This window comes from Rhinopithecus roxellana, chromosome 15, assembly GCF_007565055.1.
Source record: "Rhinopithecus roxellana isolate Shanxi Qingling chromosome 15, ASM756505v1, whole genome shotgun sequence".
NCBI lineage: Eukaryota > Metazoa > Chordata > Mammalia > Primates > Cercopithecidae > Rhinopithecus > Rhinopithecus roxellana.
Window position 1 is genome coordinate 59,641,596 of NC_044563.1, and position 18,333 is coordinate 59,659,928.

The following is an 18,333-nucleotide window of genomic DNA, read 5'->3' on the forward strand; positions in this document are numbered from 1 at the left end:
ATGGGTAGGCCAGCCAGACCCAGGGCTGAGGCTGGGCAGAAGACAGGTAGCTAGGCAGGCTTCCTGGAGTGGCTGAGGAAGGAGTGTTAGTGGGAAGTGGTGGATGCTCTGCCAGAGCCCCGGAACCCAGGCAAGGCTCCCTCCGCAGCCCCTCACAGAGTTCCCAGGGTTTCTGCTCCGCGGAGGGGGTTGTGGAAGTGCAGAGCCTGTGGGGGTGAGATTCTGTGGCTCTTTTAAGTTTCTTCTCCTGTATGGAGGTGGGGGTTCAAACTCTTGTTCTATCCTAGTAAACAAAGGATGAGTTTCCCAAATTGCTATTATTGGGGTTCTGCTTCTGTCAAGGGGGCTGCCATCCAGTAAAGGGCAGGCTTGGGGGCATGGACAGATAAATGAGCAGGTGTTGGTTCCCCAGGGACTCTTCTCCAGCTCATTAAAATGGAATTAAAGGCTTCCCAGGCGCCTGACCTTTCTGAGCTGCTGGCAGGAGAGGGTGGTGGGAGTGGGGGATGGCTGAGAGGGGAGGAGAGGGGAGAGGAGAGGAGGGGTACTTGGCTGGATCTCCTCCACACTCATCTGCTTGACTGAGGGAGCCGAGGCCGCTACTTGGTTTCTCCACAAGCTGTTTCTCCCACCCCCAGCTTCTGGAATGGAGCTGCTGTTGCATGGAGTTCTCAGGGGGCCGCCTCCCCCTATTCTTTGCTTTTGGTCTCTCCCAGGGCTGGTCAGCTTTGAGGGGCACCAAGATGAGGGGCTATGTGCAGAGGTGGGGGTTGGGAGGCGGTGGCTGGGTCGAGCACCTCCTTCTCTGCTAAGGGCAAAAGGCCTGGGGTGCCAGGTGCCTGAGAAGGACTTCCTTAGGTTGCGGCTGTGAGGACGGGGTCAGGAGGGAAGCAAGGGGAAGACATTTGGAAGGTTACTCCCCTTGTGGGCAGAATGCTTGCCATGGCTTCTGCTCACCTTGGCTAAGGCTGGGCCAGAGGCCAGTGTGTGTGTGTGTGTGTGTGTGTGTGTGTGTGTGTGTCTCAGGGATGCTGGTGGGATCAGATCACTTACACTTAACTCACCCAGTAGAACTCTGCTGTGATCCTGCGGCAGGCTGGGTGCGGGAGCTGACTCTGCCTTCAGGGAGCTCTCAGTCTTGGGGAAGGTGGGAACACCCTCTCCACCACGGGCCAGATGAAATACTGTTGCCAGCAGGTGCTCTGATGGCAGAGCCTGGAGCGGCAAGTGGTGCCTCATGGAGAGAGCATTTGTGTGGGGCCTTGGGGCACAGGTAGGAGGTCCACAGGCAGGGAAGAAGGGAAAGGGGATTCTAGGCAGAGGAGGAATGTGAGCGAGGCAGGAAGGAGGCCGGGGGAAGGGGTGGTATGCTGAGGGGAGAGTGTGGTCCTGGGGAAGCTGAAATAGGGGTCCATGCTATTGAGTAGTATGCTAGCCAGCTGGGCTCTGGCTGCCAGGAGTTTTCAACAGCCATCCCTTCATCTCCTCAAATACCCTGGGCAGGGAAGAGCTCTTGAAAGGTGTTTCGATTATTCACATCTGCCTCTCCTCCAAGCCTGCACCTTCCCACTCCTGTGGAAATGCACTTCCCCAGGATGCCCCTCCCCAAGGCATACACGTGTGGCAGATGCTCCCTGGCCCACAGGATCTCACTGCCTCCCAGAAGCAGCACAGGCAGCCCCAGACTTTCCAGCTGCTGCCAGAATCTGAGGGCAGAGGGTGCAGAAGGTAGATGGAGTGCCACAGGGCTGATCTTTTGGGAAGCTCGAGTCACCAGCTTCTTCCTCGACAAGCTCCATTCCCCTCTCTGAGTCTCTGCTCTTAGTATTCATCCACTGATCGACCTACCCATCCACCCACTCATCCATCAGTTGAACAACTATTTCTTGAGTACCCACTGTATGCCAGGCATGGTGTGCTAGGTGCTGGGAACACAGAAGTGACCAAGACAGATTAGACAGGCCCTGTCTTGGTGACAAGCACTAAAGTGAGCATGACCCCATTTACTTGGAAGATTTAGGTGGGAGTATTCCTTGAGCTCAGGAGTTCGAATCTGGCCTGCAGAATAGAGTGAGACTCCATCTCTAAAAAGAATAAAAATAACAAAAATATTGCAAAACAAGTGAGCAAAATAAGGATAGGATCACATGTGATGGCAAGGGCTAGCAAGGAAACCCCTTGAGGGAGTCCTGCAAAGGAATGCTGGGGCCCGATGAGGACGCAGTCAGCGCGGGCTCTCTGAGGAATATGCCAGCCAGGTGCAGGGCTGTGTGGCTGACTTCTGGGCCTTTACAGCTCACCACTCAAGGTGCCCTGATTGCAGATTTTTTTGTGTGGAAAGAGTCTTTGACTCTGTTCTTTAATCCTGGGATAATAAGTCTCTTTGAGGAGTGGCAGCCCTTGGTCTCTGGCATTTGATGCCTGATTTGTGCCCACCCTTCCCCCAGCTGCACCAGCCACACCAGCTCCCTGCACGGGGATGGGGTGTTCATGCCATTACCCATTTTCAACCTGGTGAGGGTAGGGACCTGGGGGCTGTGCTGGGTTTTTAACCCTCTCGTACAGCCACAGTGCACACTGTTGAGTGTTCCCACTGGGCCCCAGACACTTGCCTTGATTAGCAAGAGCAGGTGCAAGTGTGTGTTCCTGTTGGTGAACAAAAAGCCATGAGTGTGTTGGGGCGATTGTGTGTGTTTGTATATGGGGGTGCCAGGTGCATGTGCATGGCTCTTGAGTATGTGAACTAAGTTTCCTTTGTACAGGCATGAATGTGCCTGTGGGGATGCTGTGGACACTGTAAGGGTGGATGTGTGGATGTCTTTGTGTCTGTGACTGCTCCGTATGTGTATGTGTGTGTGTGTGTGTGTGTGTGTGTACCACCTCCATGGGTGACTGAGTGTAAATGCATGTGTGTGAGGGCCTGACGTTCTTCATGAGAGTGTACATGTGTGTGTTTGTGCACATGCTGAGTGCAGGCAGACCGAGGCAGCCCAGGAACTGGTTGCCCCCACAACCCTAGAGGGGTCCCAGACTTCTCTATTCCTGAGAGATGGGACCAGGTGGAAGGAACAAGAACCATGTCCTCCTCCATGTGCTAACAGTAAAATGCCAACATATTTATATAAGCCATATGCAAATGAACCATAGCCCCAGCTTCTCCTCCCTCCAGCCCCTGCTGTCCCGTAGGAGTCACAAATTGAACCTCATCCAGAGCTTAAGTTTCAACACCATCCTTGACAGCCCAGGTCTCTTCCAGGTTTTCCTGCCTCCAATCTTCCTCCCTCAAATTCACCCTACACCCCAAAGACAGTGGCCCTCAGATACTGAAGTCTGCCATGGCTCCCCAGTACTCTCAGGCTAAAGTCTAACTCCTTAGCCTGACACTCAAGGCCCTTCTTTCTGTGGTACTATGGACCACACCCCTACCTGGATCCTAGTCTCCCTAAACCACCTACTGCCAGTGTCCTGGTCTCTTCAAGGTCTACTTGTCCTCCCCATGCCAATGCAGGAAGCCTTCCAAATGTCCTCCCCTCTGAGCTACCCGCCTAGTTTTCTCTCTCCTTCCTCAGGTATGAGGCTGCACACCTCCTCCCAGTCATGTCCCCCTACTCATCCCGCCCCAGTCAGACTGTGAGCTTCCCGAGAACCTGCTGGTCTCCTCCTCCCCATCTGCTCCTGGCAGGAGACCCAGAGCTGAGGCAGGCATTGGCTGCTGACTGGGGAGGGAGGAGAAAGGAGGGGCCCCCAGTGCAGGCACTGTGGGGAGCTCTGCAGGTGGTGAGCAGCTTTGAGTGGGCTCCGGAAGCTAGTGACGCAGGTGGGGAGCCTTGCTGGCAGGACCTGTAGTGGGTCCCTAGGCTGCCACCCTCCCTCCCCACCGTCTCTCATTTTCCTCGACAAGCACCCAAGTAGGGGTCGGGGAAGGGACTTCACAGAGTATGAAAGATGGGCTGAGTTCCCTGGTGACTGGCACAGGGAACTTGGAGAGGGACAGGATGATGGGGGTGGTGGAGAGAGTGGATCTAGAGGGGGAAAGGTATGGGCAGAGAACGGGAGGGAGTGGGTGGTGCTGTCTTCACTCTGCCACTTTCTGCTGTGTGATTTTGGGCAAGTCACTCCAGTTTTCTGGCCATGTCTTGCCTGCCAGGTGTAGGCTTGCATCACAGTGGTGAGAATCGCATGTAAGGCAAAGCACTTCACCAACCCATTTATCCATTTATTCATTCACCCATCCATCCTCACCATGGCAGGTGCATCATACTGAACCCATTCCTTTATCCAGGACTTAGGGGAAGCTCACACCCTAACTCAGAAAGGATAGAGCTGGGAGGCTAAAGCTAATACCACCATTTCTAAAATCAGGACCTGCAGAGCTCCATAGGTTGGGAGCTGAAGAAGGGTCTAAGGTCCCTCCATCCCCTGAACCATACACCTGGGCTGTGCTCTTGATAAGTCAGTGATTGAAAAGGCAGAGACAAAAAAGTTTCACGTCTTTGGGTTAGTCCTAGGAGACTTCCTACAGGAGGGGATTTTCCTGGAGCTGTCTGGGTGTCAGAAAGATGAGGTTATCACTGAGGCCCACAGGCTGGAGTGTGTATGTGTTGGTGGGGACCCGTGTGTGCTGCGCATGGGGAGGGCACGCTGGCAGAGACAGACACTGGGAGAGGTCACAGCTAGTTCCCTTCTCCCATCCCTCCAGGTGCACTGTGGCCAGCTGAGTGACAATGAGGAATGGAGCCTGCAGGCAGTGGAGAAGCATGTGAGTGGGAGTGGGGCCATGTACAATGAGGCTGAAGACCCTTATCACAGCTGGTGGGAAGATGTTCTGGCCAGGGAGCTGGACAGACCTAGGTTTTAGCTTTGGCTCTGATGCTTTTGAGCTGTGTGACCTTGAGCAAGTCACTAAACCTCTCTGAGCCTCAGTTTCACACCTGAAAATGGGGATAATGATAGCACCGACTGACCTAGGGCAGTGGTGAGACAAAACTGGTCAAATACCTTGTAAATACACACGGTTGCCAACTTACAATTTCTTGACTTTTCGATAGATTTATGGGGAAGCAACCCCATCCTAAGTCCAGGAGCATCTGTATTTAGAAAGAACCCTCCACATAATGATACTGAGTCTCTTTCATGCCTGAAACTTTATGATTTTGTGACTTTAACAAGGACTTACGACTTCCTGAGGGGGCTAGAGACAGAAATCTAACATCTTGTCTTGGAAGAATCTAGGGGCTAGAGATGGAGATAGACCCTGTACCCTCCTGTTCCTGGACCGCTGGACGCTCCAGGGGCGGGGGGAGCCCCCGGGGGAGCCCTCAGGAAGGTAGAGTCCAGGGATGAGGTGATTGGGACGGCGACGGGGTCCATGGGCGCGGCAGGCAGAGGGAACGGCGGGAGCAAAGGCAGGAATCCCGCGGCAGCAAGCGCAGCGAGGGTGGGGCGAGCGGCGCGCTAACCGCTCGGCCTGTCCCAGACCTTGGTGGCCCTGCGGAGGGTGCAGGCCCTGCAGCAGCGCCGGCCCAGCGAGGCTCCCCGAGCCGTCCAGAACCCCCCGGAGGGGGCGGTGGAAGACCAGAAGGGCGGGGCAGCGTACACCGACCGCGACCGCAAGATCCTGCAACTGTGCGGTGAGGACCCGGCCTGGGCAGGTCACGAGGGCGGGGCCGGGCAGAACTTGGAGGGGAGGTGGGCGGGTTAGGCGGTCCCGGGAGCCGGCGGCTGGCCCGGCGCGGCGCTGAGCGGCGCCCGAGGGACCCGGACACGGAGGTACGGAGGGGCCCTCTCTCTGACCTGCGCCTGGTCCTTGCAGGGGAACTCTACGACCTGGATGCCTCTTCCCTGCAGCTCAAAGTGCTCCAATACGTGAGTCTCTGCGCCCCTCCCGGCCACCTCCCCGTCCTGTCTCCCTCCGGGGACCAACTTCCCCTTGAGCCCTCCATCTCAGTTCCGATTACGATGTCCCTCCTTCCCCTCTCCTCCACCCCCCTGAAGAGCCCCGGAGAGGGGGGCAGGTGGGGAGTGGGGTGGCCGGGTTCCGCGGTCACCCCCTCGCCCTCCCTTGTCCCTCCCTTAGCTGCAGCAGGAGACCCGGGCATCCCGCTGCTGCCTCCTGCTGGTGTCGGAGGACAGTCTCCAGCTTTCTTGCAAGGTGAGGGCCCAGGTCCACTGTAGAGCTGGGTCGGGGCTAGGCGGAGGAACTCGGGTCTCCGAGGGGGAAATCCCTTGCCTTTAACCGGCTCCCTGCACTCTGTTCCTCAGGTCATCGGAGACAAAGTGCTCGGGGAAGAGATCAGCTTTCCCGTGAGTCCCTCGTCTGTCTTCTCGCTGGAGTCTGCAGGGGCGGTTGAGGCCGGGTAGACACTCCTGGGATCTGTCTGGAGTATTTGGATCCTCTAGACTCTTGGAATCCGATGGAATTATCTGGATCTTGGGATCTACTTAGAAATGCTGCAGGGATCACAACCTGTGATCATCAGGCTTTATTAGCGAGAGTCTCTTAGCATCTACGAAAGGCTTACCTGGGACCTGCTCACTTCTGTGGAGTGTTTCTGGATATGGATCTGCTAGAATCTGTCGATGAGAATCCTTGGAGTCTGCTTATCTCTCTCATAGTTAGGGAAGGCCCTAGAATCTTCTATAGGGATTCTACCAGAGTCCCTTCCGTCTCTGCTCATCAGTGCTGACCCTGTCCACCATTTGAACTGACTGGAGGGTTCTTTGAAACTTCCAGACTTGAGGGTGGGGACAGATTGAGATCCCCTGACCTGGGGAGTACTGGGCCCTGACTCAGTCTCTCCTCACCCCCTAGTTGACAGGATGCCTGGGCCAGGTGGTGGAAGACAAGAAGTCCATCCAGCTGAAGGACCTCACCTCTGTAAGTGATGGCCTGGATGACCCAGAGGGGAAAGGGGAGACCCCACTGTCCATCCCCCAGAGCCAGGGTCTCTGTTACAGAGCAGCCTAGGAATGGGGGAGATAAGACCTGGGGACTTTCCACCATCCCATCTCCATGATATGGAGCTTCCAGCCTTGCATGAATCCCTTAGAACTGCCCATTGCAAAATGTGATGGAGGGCTGGAGGAGGGAAGCATACTCCCCCCTCATTCCCTGCCCTGACTTGCCTCCCCTTTGCAGGAGGATGTGCAACAGCTGCAGAGCATGTTGGGCTGTGAGCTGCAGGCCATGCTCTGTGTCCCTGTCATCAGCCGGGCCACTGACCAGGTGGTGGCCTTGGCCTGCGCCTTCAACAAGCTAGAAGGAGACTTGTGAGTCTTTGTGGGATGATGCAGATCAGGAGATGTCGCTGAGAGGCTGGCTAGGGCTCCACTAGGGTAACAATGTGGGAAGGGTACTGAACCGGGGCTACTGTCTCAGCAGCAGTGGGTTGAACAGTGTGTTAATGCAACAGAATGAAAGTCATGTTGAGGTCCAAGCTGGTTCCTCTTCTCTTCCCGCACTTCCTGAAGTTTGGGTTATCTGCTCTTGGGGTATTGGGCTCCCTCCCTTGCCATCCCTGTTTTTGCATTACTGCTAGAAACTGCTAGATGGAGGGGTGGGTGCGTTCTGGGTTGGGTGAACCCTCTGGGACTCACAGAACATCATCAACACAGTGGACTGTGGCTAAAGGGAATATGCTTGGGGACTGGGAAAAGCTGTGGATCTTTTGAGCCCCTGACAGGGCAGCTGTAAAAATGATACAAAAAAAGAGAGGTGGGCAGGGCACAGTGGACAGAGAAGCAGGCTTGGAGGCTTAGTTGGGAAGCATATTTCGAGAACTGAGGACAAACCTGGGGTCTAGAAATGGTGTCATAAATAAATTTCATGTCTACACCAACTCATGAACAGGCAGTAGGTGCCTGAATTTTATTGCAAATGGATCTTAGTTCAGGGAGAAACAGTGCTGTGTCTGGTGAGCCATTTCTGTCCTGGGTGCAGGTTCACACTTGGGCTGGCAGGATGAAAGTTTGTGCTGCATCACATAGGTGGGGAGAAGTAGACAGATGAGGGGCTGAGTCCTGATGCAAAGAGATGCTGATAGGATGCTGGCCTCTGGAGTCTAAGCAAACAGGCTGGGTTTCAGGGCCTGGAGCTCCAGCAGGGGGTGGACACTAGAGAGCCTGGGACTAGGTAGGTGTCAGAGCCCGGGCCTAAGGTCTGCTGGGGTAGGGTGGAGATTCAGGAGTCCTAGGTCTGAGCTGCAGAACCTACCAGCATGGAACTGTGTTGACAGTTGGGTGGGCCTGGGGAAATGAATATAGGGGCAAGGCAGAATCTGCTAAGGCAGGGAGAATGTGTGATTGCTGGCATCTGGAACTTGTAGGCATCCTAATGGTGGGAGAATTTATGCGATTCAGCAAACAAATATTGAGCACTTAATGTTGCCATCCCAGTGCTGACCAGATGGCCTTGGGAAGGCCTTTGGGGAGGGGAAGGTAGAGTGAATGGGGGTCCAGCAGGAGCCATGACCTCTTGTTGCTGGCTGGGAGATTGGGTTCTGGGATGGCCCCAGAGCTGGAGGAGAGGTGGTATCAGCAGGAAAATAAGATGGGGCCTTGGTGGCAGCCCTGAGGCCCAGGGCAGGGGCAGGGCCATCTCTGGGTCACACGCATTTCAGGGAGTGAGTGTTGAATGACTGCATGAGCCAGGGTGGGGCTCAGCTCAGTGCAGTGACTGCAGAGAAGCTTCCTGAAACACAGCTAAGTAGCCAGAGAACAGAGGCTCCAGAAGCCCTTCAGCTATGAGTGGGATGGGGCTGGTGGCAAGGCCAGGGATAGGATACAGTGACGACATTAGCAAAGATCTCCGAAGTGTTTCCCCTATACCACGCTCTGCACTGGGCATGGATGATATAGTCATGGCCCCGTCTCATAAGACTTGAAGCTCATTTTCAGGGCGTAGAGGGAAGAGAGTGAGAAGGGTATTCTAGGCTGAGGGAACAGTGTAGAAAATAAAGCGCAAAGGTGTGAAAGAGCCTGAGGTTTTCTCAGAATGATGAGGATCTTTGTGTGGCTGAAGCTGAGAGATGTCCAGGGTTGAGGGGTGAGAGGTGGGTGGGGCTAGCTGAGGGACCGCAAATGTAAGGAAGGTGTGCAGACAGACCCAGGGTGGTGGGGATGGGATCTAGATCTGAATAACTGGATGGCAAGCATGAGCGGGAGATGCCCCACAAGGGCAGAGCACCAAGGTCAGCCAAAAAGTGGGGAAGGGCTTAGGCAGGGACGCCTCAGGGCAGTGTGATGTGGGCTGATGCAGGTTCTTCCCATGACCCACACCATTGGTCCACCCAGCCCCATACTGGGTGGCAAATCATTGGTGGCCAGATTGAATGACCTAAGCAGGATTTGGGGCTGATCTTGTCTCACCAGAGCTAGCTCCATGAGCAGTCCTCTCCACACCACCACTCTAGGATTTCTGGAGGCACCGAATCAGGGCCAGCAGAGTCCAGGGAGAGTGGGGTAGTGACAAGAGCTGCACAAGACAGGGCAGTGCCACTTCCCCTCCCTAAGGCTGGAGGCATGCCTGGGGAAGAGCAAAACACCAGCTTGAGACCAGGCAGTCTCTAGTCTGAGGGAGGAGACCCAGCTTTGGGCTGGGTAAATCCCAAATCAGAGGGGGCAGGTATGGCTCTAGTTTCAAGCATCTAAGGCGGACTGGAGCCCTCCCCTCAGGGAGCCCCCAGTCTGCAGGGCATGGGGGTGGGAAGCTGTTCCAAGGGCCTGTGCAGTGGTTATATAGTTGGCAGGTGGGTACCCCTGTGGGCTTCTGGTGGAACAGAAGTAAGGAGAGTGGGGAGAGAAGCCGGTCTTCCCTTCCCTCCTGAGTGAGCCCACACCCTCCTCCAGGTTCACCGACCAGGATGAACATGTTATCCAGCATTGCTTCCACTACACCAGCACCGTGCTCACCAGCACCCTGGCCTTCCAGAAGGAACAGAAACTCAAGTGTGAGTGCCAGGTGAGCGACCTGCCTTGAGCCTCTCTCGGGCACTGACTCGCCCAGTTTTCAGCCCCCGAGACCCATTCAGAAGGGAAATGCCCATGTCTTTCTGGACTGGTGGCAGCCCTTCCCCAGGTGGCTCCGTAGCCTAATGACTTGGAGGCTTGCAGTTGCTCAGGACCCGTGCCACTGCCCGCAGGCTCTGTATGTGATCGCCCTCTAGTGTTCAATCTGGGCACTACAGCAACACCTAGGCAGCTAGAGCTGGTGTGAAGGCGGCTGAGACACTCAGGAGACTCCTCACTTGCACTGGGGCAATTTCCCCACTCCTTCACTTAGTAACCAAATGATATAATTAGACACTGACAGTTTCTGGCTTGTCCGGTGAGCCCTAGGGAAGGAAGGAGAAGACCTGGGTGCTGTTGGAGGCAGGGGGTTAGATAGGGTGATCCCTGTACACTGACCACCTATGATCTCCATTTCCTTCATTCCAGGCTCTTCTCCAAGTGGCAAAGAACCTCTTCACCCACCTGGGTGAGTGCACTGTTCTCTATACCTGGCTGTGTGTGGGTACGGGGGCTGGCAGTTGCAGAGGAGAGGTGGGAGGGCTTGGCAGCCTGGTCTCACCATGCCTGGTCTTCTCCCTCACCCAGATGACGTCTCTGTCCTGCTCCAGGAGATCATCACAGAGGCCAGAAACCTCAGCAATGCAGAGATGTGAGTGACTCTATCCAGGGGACAGGGCGAGAGAGGCTGCGGCCTTCAGTCCCCATCATCTCTTTTCCTGCCCAACCCACTTCCCCTTCTCTGCCTTCTGTGTGACCTCATCACCTTTTGAGGGATCCTTTATTTCATGCCTGTCTCCTTCACTAGACTGTAAGCTCCGATGACAGCAGGGACAGGGCTGGCTTTGGATCCTCAGCTCCTATCACAGTGCCTGGCACATAGTAGGTGCTTCCAAAAAACACACTTGAATGGACAGGTTTCTGGAGCCAGCCAGCCCTGAGCAGAGTGGCTTACCTTGGAGCACTCCTCCCAGGCCTCGGAAATCCGGCCTTTGCCTCCTTATGGAAAGTGAGGGCGATCAGAGGGGGTTGTCAGGCCCCAGAGGACCAAACCCCCTCCCTCCACAGCTGCTCTGTGTTCCTGCTGGATCAGAATGAGCTGGTGGCCAAGGTGTTCGATGGGGGCGTGGTGGATGATGAGGTGAGCGACTGTGGAGGGAGTATGTGGCCCTAGGGTGTCCAGGAGTCCTCGGGGGCGCTGGGGAGCGGCCCGACGTTTAATAATCCCCTCTGTGGCTGGGTCACTAACTTCTTCCTCTCGACTCCATCTCTTCCCCGGCAGAGCTACGAGATCCGCATCCCGGCCGATCAGGGCATCGCGGGACACGTGGCGACCACGGGCCAGATTCTGAACATCCCGGACGCATATGCCCATCCGCTTTTCTACCGCGGCGTGGACGACAGCACCGGCTTCCGCACACGCAACATCCTCTGCTTCCCCATCAAGAACGAGAACCAGGGTGCGCGTGGCTGCCCGGGCGGAGGGGCGGGGCTGGGGCGGCACCTGCGTGGGGCGGGGCGGGTCCGAGCGCGGGGTGGGCGACACTTCCCCACCGCCTCCGGCGTCCCGGAGCAGAAGGGAGTCGGGTTTCTTATCTGGGATGTCACCAGCGGCAACTGCGAGGGCAGGTCCCCACCGGATCCCTCCCTCCACCCAATCCCTCCCTCCACCGGTGGTTCCTTGCCCCTCTCCCTTCCCCAGAGGTCATCGGTGTGGCTGAGCTGGTGAACAAGATCAATGGGCCCTGGTTCAGCAAGTTCGACGAGGACCTGGCGACGGCCTTCTCCATCTACTGTGGCATCAGCATCGCCCATGTGAGGGCGGGGGTGGGAGTGGGGTGTGGGGTGATAGGGGCGGGGCCCACCAGGGACCCTCCCTTCTCCTCCTGCGACTGGCTCTCCCTGTGGGTTGATCCCTTGGTCTGGCACTCAGTCCCCCCACTGGGGTGCTGTGTAGCCTTCAGGACACGCTGGCCACCTCTGGGCTCAGTTTCCCATCTAAAAATTGGGGATACGATTTCCTGCCCTGTCAACTCTGCCTCCTGGGACCATGAGAAGCTCCCGTTGTCAAAACCTCCTCTCTTCCCTGGAAGCAGCCTCAACCCAAGCCGGGTGCTTTTTTGGAAGTGCTGGGTCTCGGTGTCCAGGCCTGCTGGCGCTCTGGCCTGGGAATCCAGCCCCAAGGTCCCTGACATGATCCCCTCCTTGCTTCTCCTTCTCTGCCATGGGCCTTGGGCTCCATCACTGAAGCCTGGATCAGGCATGGGGGGCGGTGCAAAGGGCCACACCAAATGCTGGCAGGACTTGAGGTGGAGGAGCTGGTGCAGGGGTCTGGATGAAAGTAGGGGTGGGGTCTTTACTGTGGACTGGAGCTTGAAGGTTTTGACTGGGGCCAGAATGGGACAGGAAGTGGGGTGTCTTTCTGACCTATTCGTCCCAGTCTGGGGCATTACTAAGTTTTAACAGCCACCTTCCTTGAGCCCCATCTTTCACTCTTTCCCCTAGTCTCTCCTATACAAAAAAGTGAATGAGGCTCAGTATCGCAGCCACCTGGCCAATGAGATGATGATGTACCACATGAAGGTGAGGCTTGCAGAGACCTCTGGTCCTCCTCCCAGATTCCCGGGGACCCAGGGCCAGGCAGGGCTTCCTGATCTATCTCTACTGGGGATGAGAGGATAGGCCCAGAGCCATAGCAGGCCTCTTGCCCTCCTTAGGGGCAGTTCCCACCCCTGCTTAGAGACCTCTCCTCCAACCTGCTTCTGAGCTGAGTCCCAAGGCTGGAAGTAACCAGAGGAACCAGCCCAGGGAATAATTTGGTTCAGCCAGGTATTCCCCATGTTTAGGGAATAATTCCCATCTTGGGAATTACTGAGGGTTAGGAAGCTCACCCAGGACCTGTCCTCATGGCTTCCCTAGGTACAATGCCCGTGGAGTCCTGGGTAGTCTTAATTGCTGATAATCTATCCCATTCCCTACCCTGGGTCAGAAAAGCTGGCTTAGTTCCATGTATATGGTAATCACTGTTCATTTGGACATTTCCTCTCACCTGTGTCCAAACCAGAGAGGCCCAGACCTTGTGAGGTGGATCAAAACTATAGTAGGAAGAGCTAAGGTTAGAGTAGAAAGGTCTCCACAAAAGGAGGACTGTGTGTGAAATGCTGCCATGGTTTGGGGGTGTCATGGAGGAGTGTTCTCAATCTTTGCCAAGATTAGGCTGTTACAGACAAAGGGTGGTCACCTGCAGGGAGGCACGCGGGGGTGGGCTGCAGGGCTGTGAGGGGAGGGTTGTGATTTCCTGCCCAGTTACAGTCCACAGTGTGGTGGTCCAACTGTGGTGCATTCTGGGTGATGGATCCCCCACCTTCTATGGGAATTTGAGGGTGAAGAGACCGGATGGGGTGAAGGGTATCTTCTAATGCTCTGGGTGGTCTCCTCTAGGTCTCCGATGATGAGTATACCAAACTTCTCCATGATGGAATCCAGCCTGTGGCTGCCATTGACTCCAATTTTGCAAGTTTCACCTATACCCCTCGTTCCCTGCCCGAGGATGACACATCCATGGTGAGTTGTTCTCCACTTGTGTAGCCAGAGGCTTAAGTTAAATGTGTATCAAGAACTTCCTGGGAAGACAGAGTCATCAAGGAAGGCTGTGGAGGGTTCCTCAGAGGTGGAGGGGCATGTAGTCTGCCATCATGAGGCCATGGGGCCTGCCCAGGGGCTAGAGGCTGGACTGGATGATGCCAAGGGCTGTCTTGGAACAACCATGCCCAGGGCATGTGACCTCAGGATTTGCATCCCTCCCAACCCCGTTTTCCTAACATTTTGTGTGGGCTTGGTTTCAAGAGTTCTTAGTTCTTAGATCTCTAACAATGCATAGCTCCGAGAACGGTTGCTTCAATTATTTGGTGGTTCTCTAGTTTAGATTGAAGTTTCTAAGACTCCAGATTTTGAGGGTGGAGCTTGAAGAAGGGCCCAGGCGGGGGCCCCATCTTGATACTGGCGGCCCCTCTGATCCCTCCCTCTGCCCTCTCCAGGCCATCCTGAGCATGCTGCAGGACATGAATTTCATCAACAACTACAAAATTGACTGCCCGACCCTGGCCCGGTTCGTCCACATGCAGACAGCCCGTCTTCTCCTCCCTCTTTCCTCCACTGTCACATCCATTGCCCCTGGCATTCTGGAGAGGATCTCTCTAAGGATGACTGGGGAGACCCAGTCTTATGGGGGTGGGGAGGATCCATGAGTGAGAAGCAATTACTAGACACTGAACTGTCAATAAAGGCAAGAAATGGGGCAAGGCAGAGCCTGGAGGCAAGACCGAGAGTGTGGAACCAGAGGTTTAAGTTAGATGTGCATAGGAACTTCCTGCTAAGACAGAATCATCAAGGAAGGCTGTGGAGGGTCCCTCAGGGATGGAGGGGACATGCAGTCTGCCATCATGGGGCCCTGTTGGAGGAGGAGAGGCTGAGGCCCCTCTGCTGCCCTCTCCCCTCCCCCAGGTTCTGTTTGATGGTGAAGAAGGGCTACCGAGATCCCCCCTATCACAACTGGATGCACGCCTTTTCTGTCTCCCACTTCTGCTACCTGCTCTACAAGAACCTGGAGCTCACCAACTACCTCGAGTGAGTGGCTGCATCTCCCCCACATCTGGCAGCTGCTGGGGTCCCCTTCCTTGGGACAGGGAAGCACCCCCTGTGTGTCAGGCACTTTACACACACAGCCTCATGGGATCTTCTTAGCCCCAGGGGACTCGAGGGGAAGGCTGCAGGCCCCATCTTCCAGGAGCGGCTTGCTCACAGTCAAGCAGCCAGTGAAGACTGAGCCTGATTTAAAATGGGTCTGCTGGGCTCCAAACCAGTGCTTCTTTCCAGGAAGGGAACCCAGGTGTTCCAACTCCTGTCCCAGTGGCTCCTGGGCATGTCATCGCCTGTCTGTCCTCTTGGGGGTTTGGGGAGGGGACTGTGGGCTGATCTCTTTTTTTTCTCCTTTCTGCCTCTCAACCAGGGACATCGAGATCTTTGCCTTGTTTATTTCCTGCATGTGTCACGACCTGGACCACAGAGGCACAAACAACTCTTTCCAGGTGGCCTCGGTGAGACCCTGCCCTGCTCACAGTGGGGACCCTCCATGGGGTGTCTGGGAGTCTCATCCTCTCCCAGCCTGAAGGCAGGTGGGAGCGAGTGAGACCAGGAGCCAGGTTTAAACACAGGAGGAGGTTCCCCCAGGGTTTGCCCATGACTTTGAGATAGGAAGGAGGGGAGAAATTTGGGAAGGGCAGGACACTGCTTAGCCTAAAGCAGTGGCACTTGGATCCAGATGTGAGGAGTGACCGCAGTTTTCCTGGGCTTTTCCAGAAATCTGTGCTGGCTGCGCTCTACAGCTCCGAGGGCTCCGTCATGGAGGTATCACTCTTCTGTCCCACCCCCATCCTTTTTCCCCTCTAAGGCCAGTGACTTGCAAAGTTATGACCCAGGTCCCCCTATTCCCAAACCATGCTCTCCAGACAGGCTGCGAGAGCTGCAGCCACACCTAGGACATGTCTGGCTCATTTTCCTGGAGTGGGCTTGGAAGGGTGCAGGTGTGGATGATAGCAAGGATTTGTGTTCAGTGCATTTCCCTTTGGCTGCCTGGGAACACCCCATTCAGCCCCCTCCTGCCAAGCTTGGGATGGGCTCCACTCCCATCACTTAGCATCACCTTAGATTGTTTGGTTTGGGTCTGCCTACCTCTGCATGCACAAGGTCTGAGCCATTTCTGAGTTTCCTGCACTTGGCACAGGGCTTGCCACAGAGTGGGAGACACATTTCCAAAGTCACCTTGCCCTATGCTGCTTCCCACAACACCCCTCCAGAGGCTGCCCCTGCTTGCACACCCCCAGAGATGGGGTGCTCTGTCTCTCTCCCAGGAGGCCTGGTGGCAGTGCTGGTTCTGCCCTTTGCCCCCTGGGATAAGCTGCTCCTCTTCTGAGTGACAGCCCTTCAGCATCCGGAAACAGGGGCCTTGCCCTTGCCTCATCACTGCCTCTCCTTGTCAGCAAACAAATGCATTCTGCATGATTTAGTGTCTAGGACTCCAAGGGATCATTTCAAAAATGTTCCAGCTTTCAGGGACCCCAGAGCTTACCTTGTTGGGTCCCTCCCTGCATGTGACAGCTGAGGAGTCTGAGGCTCAGAGTGGTCTAGGGACTCGCCCTGGGTCACACAGAGGGTTGAAACAGAGCTCAGAAAGGGAACTGGGGCCCCTGACTCCCCCTTTCTGACTGCTCTGCTGACCTGGGGGCTGGAGCTGGACCAGGCCCTGCTTCCTCTTTTGGGGTCAGTGGTGAGGGGAGCCCCTCTGCCCCAGCTGGGACCCCATCACTCCTCTCCCCCCAGAGGCACCACTTTGCTCAGGCCATCGCCATCCTCAACACCCACGGCTGCAACATCTTTGATCATTTCTCCCGGAAGGTGATGGGGTTGGGGGTGGGGGTGGGGATTGAGGGGGAGAGCTGGGAGCTGGCTGGAGGTGGGAGAAGGAGCCAAGGACCACTCCTTGGCTCACTGGGATGGGCAAATGGGTGGGGGTGTCCAGCAGGAGGCCATGACACCCCTGCCCTTGCCCCAGGACTATCAGCGCATGCTGGATCTGATGCGGGACATCATCTTGGCCACGGACCTGGCCCACCATCTCCGCATCTTCAAGGACCTCCAGAAGATGGCTGAGGGTGACTGCTGTTAGCCCCAGGCCTTGGGGCTGGGGAGGAACAACCAGGGGAGCATTCCCAGGGTGCAGACCTATCGCCTGCAGCATCAACCCTTCCCTGGCTGCACGGCCCCACCAGGCAGACCCAGCACTGGCCCCTTGGCTCCTATCAAGAGTGCCCAATTCCCTGGAGCACTCTGGGTTGGGCCCTGGGAGCCTTGTCCTCAGAAGGGCAAGGAGGCTGGGCCCCGCTCCTTGACCCCATCCTCCCCCCAACAGTGGGCTACGACCGAAACAACAAGCAGCATCACAGACTCCTCCTCTGCCTCCTCATGACCTCCTGTGACCTCTCTGACCAGACCAAGGGCTGGAAGACCACGAGAAAGATCGCGGTAGGTGCAGTCCTCCCTGGGAAGGCACAGGCTGCCCACCCTGCCCAGCTCTGGGTGCCCCCTGCCGCCTGAACACCATATCTCTGCTCAGCTCAGCCTGGCTGTATTCTGGGGAGACAGAAACCTAGACCATCTCAGGGTGACAAATGGAGACTCAGAAAGGGGAACAGACCTAGCAAGTCAGTGGTTGGTGGAAGGTGGGCCCCAACCCCGCCACTCCTTGCCCGGGGCCATCCCCATGCCAGGCTGGGGCTGATGGGGACAGCTCCTGAGCTGGGACTGAATCCCTGGACCTCAGTTTTCTCTCCTGGGAACGGGCTGTCAGAGGAGCTTGGATTGATGTGTCCTATGTGCAGGATGTGATGAGAGTGTTGGCCTTTTAGGAGCTGATCTACAAAGAATTCTTCTCCCAGGGAGACCTGGTATGTGTGGAGTGACCCCAGGATGTCCAGGTTGGGGGAGGGTTCCTGGCCTGGGGCAGGGAGGGCTTGAACTAGCCTGACCCTGGTACCCAATGGAGGAATGAGAGGGACAGACCTGATGACTTGATGCCTGCAGGAGAAGGCCATGGGCAACAGGCCAATGGAGATGATGGACCGGGAGAAGGCCTATATCCCCGAGCTACAAATCAGCTTCATGGAGCACATTGCAATGCCCATCTACAAGTGAGTGAGCTCATGGGGACAAGCTGGCACCCTGCACAGAGAGGGTAGGCTGGAGTGGGGACATCACAGCAAATACATGTGCTGAGATTGGCCTGGCCCAGCTCCAAGTGATTCACCCCCTTGCCTCTGGGCACAACTGTCTGCTGCTGTGCCACTCAGTGGGTCCTTCACTTCATCCTTGGTCTGCAGTGGAAAGAGACCATCATGCTTTCCTAGGTGTCCTCCTCTGTCTCATATTCTTGTGGAAGTTCTTGTTTTTTTGAGACGGAGTCTCACTCTGTTGCCCAGGCTGGAGGAGTGCAATGGCGCGATCTTGTCTCACTGCAACCTCCCCGTTCTGGGTTCAAGTGATTCTCCTGCCTCAGCCTCCTGAGTAGCTGGGATTACAGGCACGCACCACCACGCCCGGCTAAGTTTGTATTTTTAGTAGAGATGGGGTTTCACCATTTTGGTCAGGCTGGTCTTGAACTCTTGACTTCAGGTGATCCACACACCTTGGCTCCCTGAGTGCTGGGATTACAGGCATGAGCCACCGTGCCTGGCCCTTGTGGAAGTTCTATTTGCTGTGTAGCCCTAGTCTTTC

General features: G+C 56.0%; 1 protein-coding gene across 4 annotated transcripts in view; it reads left to right on the plus strand.

Annotated features, from left to right (window-relative positions):
• Positions 1-18,333, plus strand: part of PDE2A (phosphodiesterase 2A) — a 100,987-nt gene that overhangs the window by 81,149 nt on the left and 1,505 nt on the right. For all 4 annotated transcript variants that reach the window (XM_030917464.1, XM_010366884.2, XM_010366885.2 and 1 more), the window contains 24 exons: positions 4,700-4,759; positions 5,477-5,630; positions 5,813-5,865; positions 6,077-6,151; positions 6,262-6,303; positions 6,812-6,877; positions 7,139-7,269; positions 9,847-9,958; positions 10,435-10,474; positions 10,594-10,657; positions 11,074-11,146; positions 11,288-11,465; positions 11,708-11,820; positions 12,511-12,588; positions 13,447-13,569; positions 14,043-14,113; positions 14,509-14,631; positions 15,014-15,101; positions 15,364-15,411; positions 16,384-16,458; positions 16,616-16,715; positions 16,973-17,085; positions 17,469-17,507; positions 17,644-17,750. In XM_030917464.1, coding sequence (XP_030773324.1) covers positions 4,700-4,759; positions 5,477-5,630; positions 5,813-5,865; positions 6,077-6,151; positions 6,262-6,303; positions 6,812-6,877; positions 7,139-7,269; positions 9,847-9,958; positions 10,435-10,474; positions 10,594-10,657; positions 11,074-11,146; positions 11,288-11,465; positions 11,708-11,820; positions 12,511-12,588; positions 13,447-13,569; positions 14,043-14,113; positions 14,509-14,631; positions 15,014-15,101; positions 15,364-15,411; positions 16,384-16,458; positions 16,616-16,715; positions 16,973-17,085; positions 17,469-17,507; positions 17,644-17,750 — 2,126 coding nt within the window. The remainder of the gene's footprint in view (positions 1-4,699; positions 4,760-5,476; positions 5,631-5,812; positions 5,866-6,076; positions 6,152-6,261; positions 6,304-6,811; positions 6,878-7,138; positions 7,270-9,846; positions 9,959-10,434; positions 10,475-10,593; positions 10,658-11,073; positions 11,147-11,287; positions 11,466-11,707; positions 11,821-12,510; positions 12,589-13,446; positions 13,570-14,042; positions 14,114-14,508; positions 14,632-15,013; positions 15,102-15,363; positions 15,412-16,383; positions 16,459-16,615; positions 16,716-16,972; positions 17,086-17,468; positions 17,508-17,643; positions 17,751-18,333) is intronic.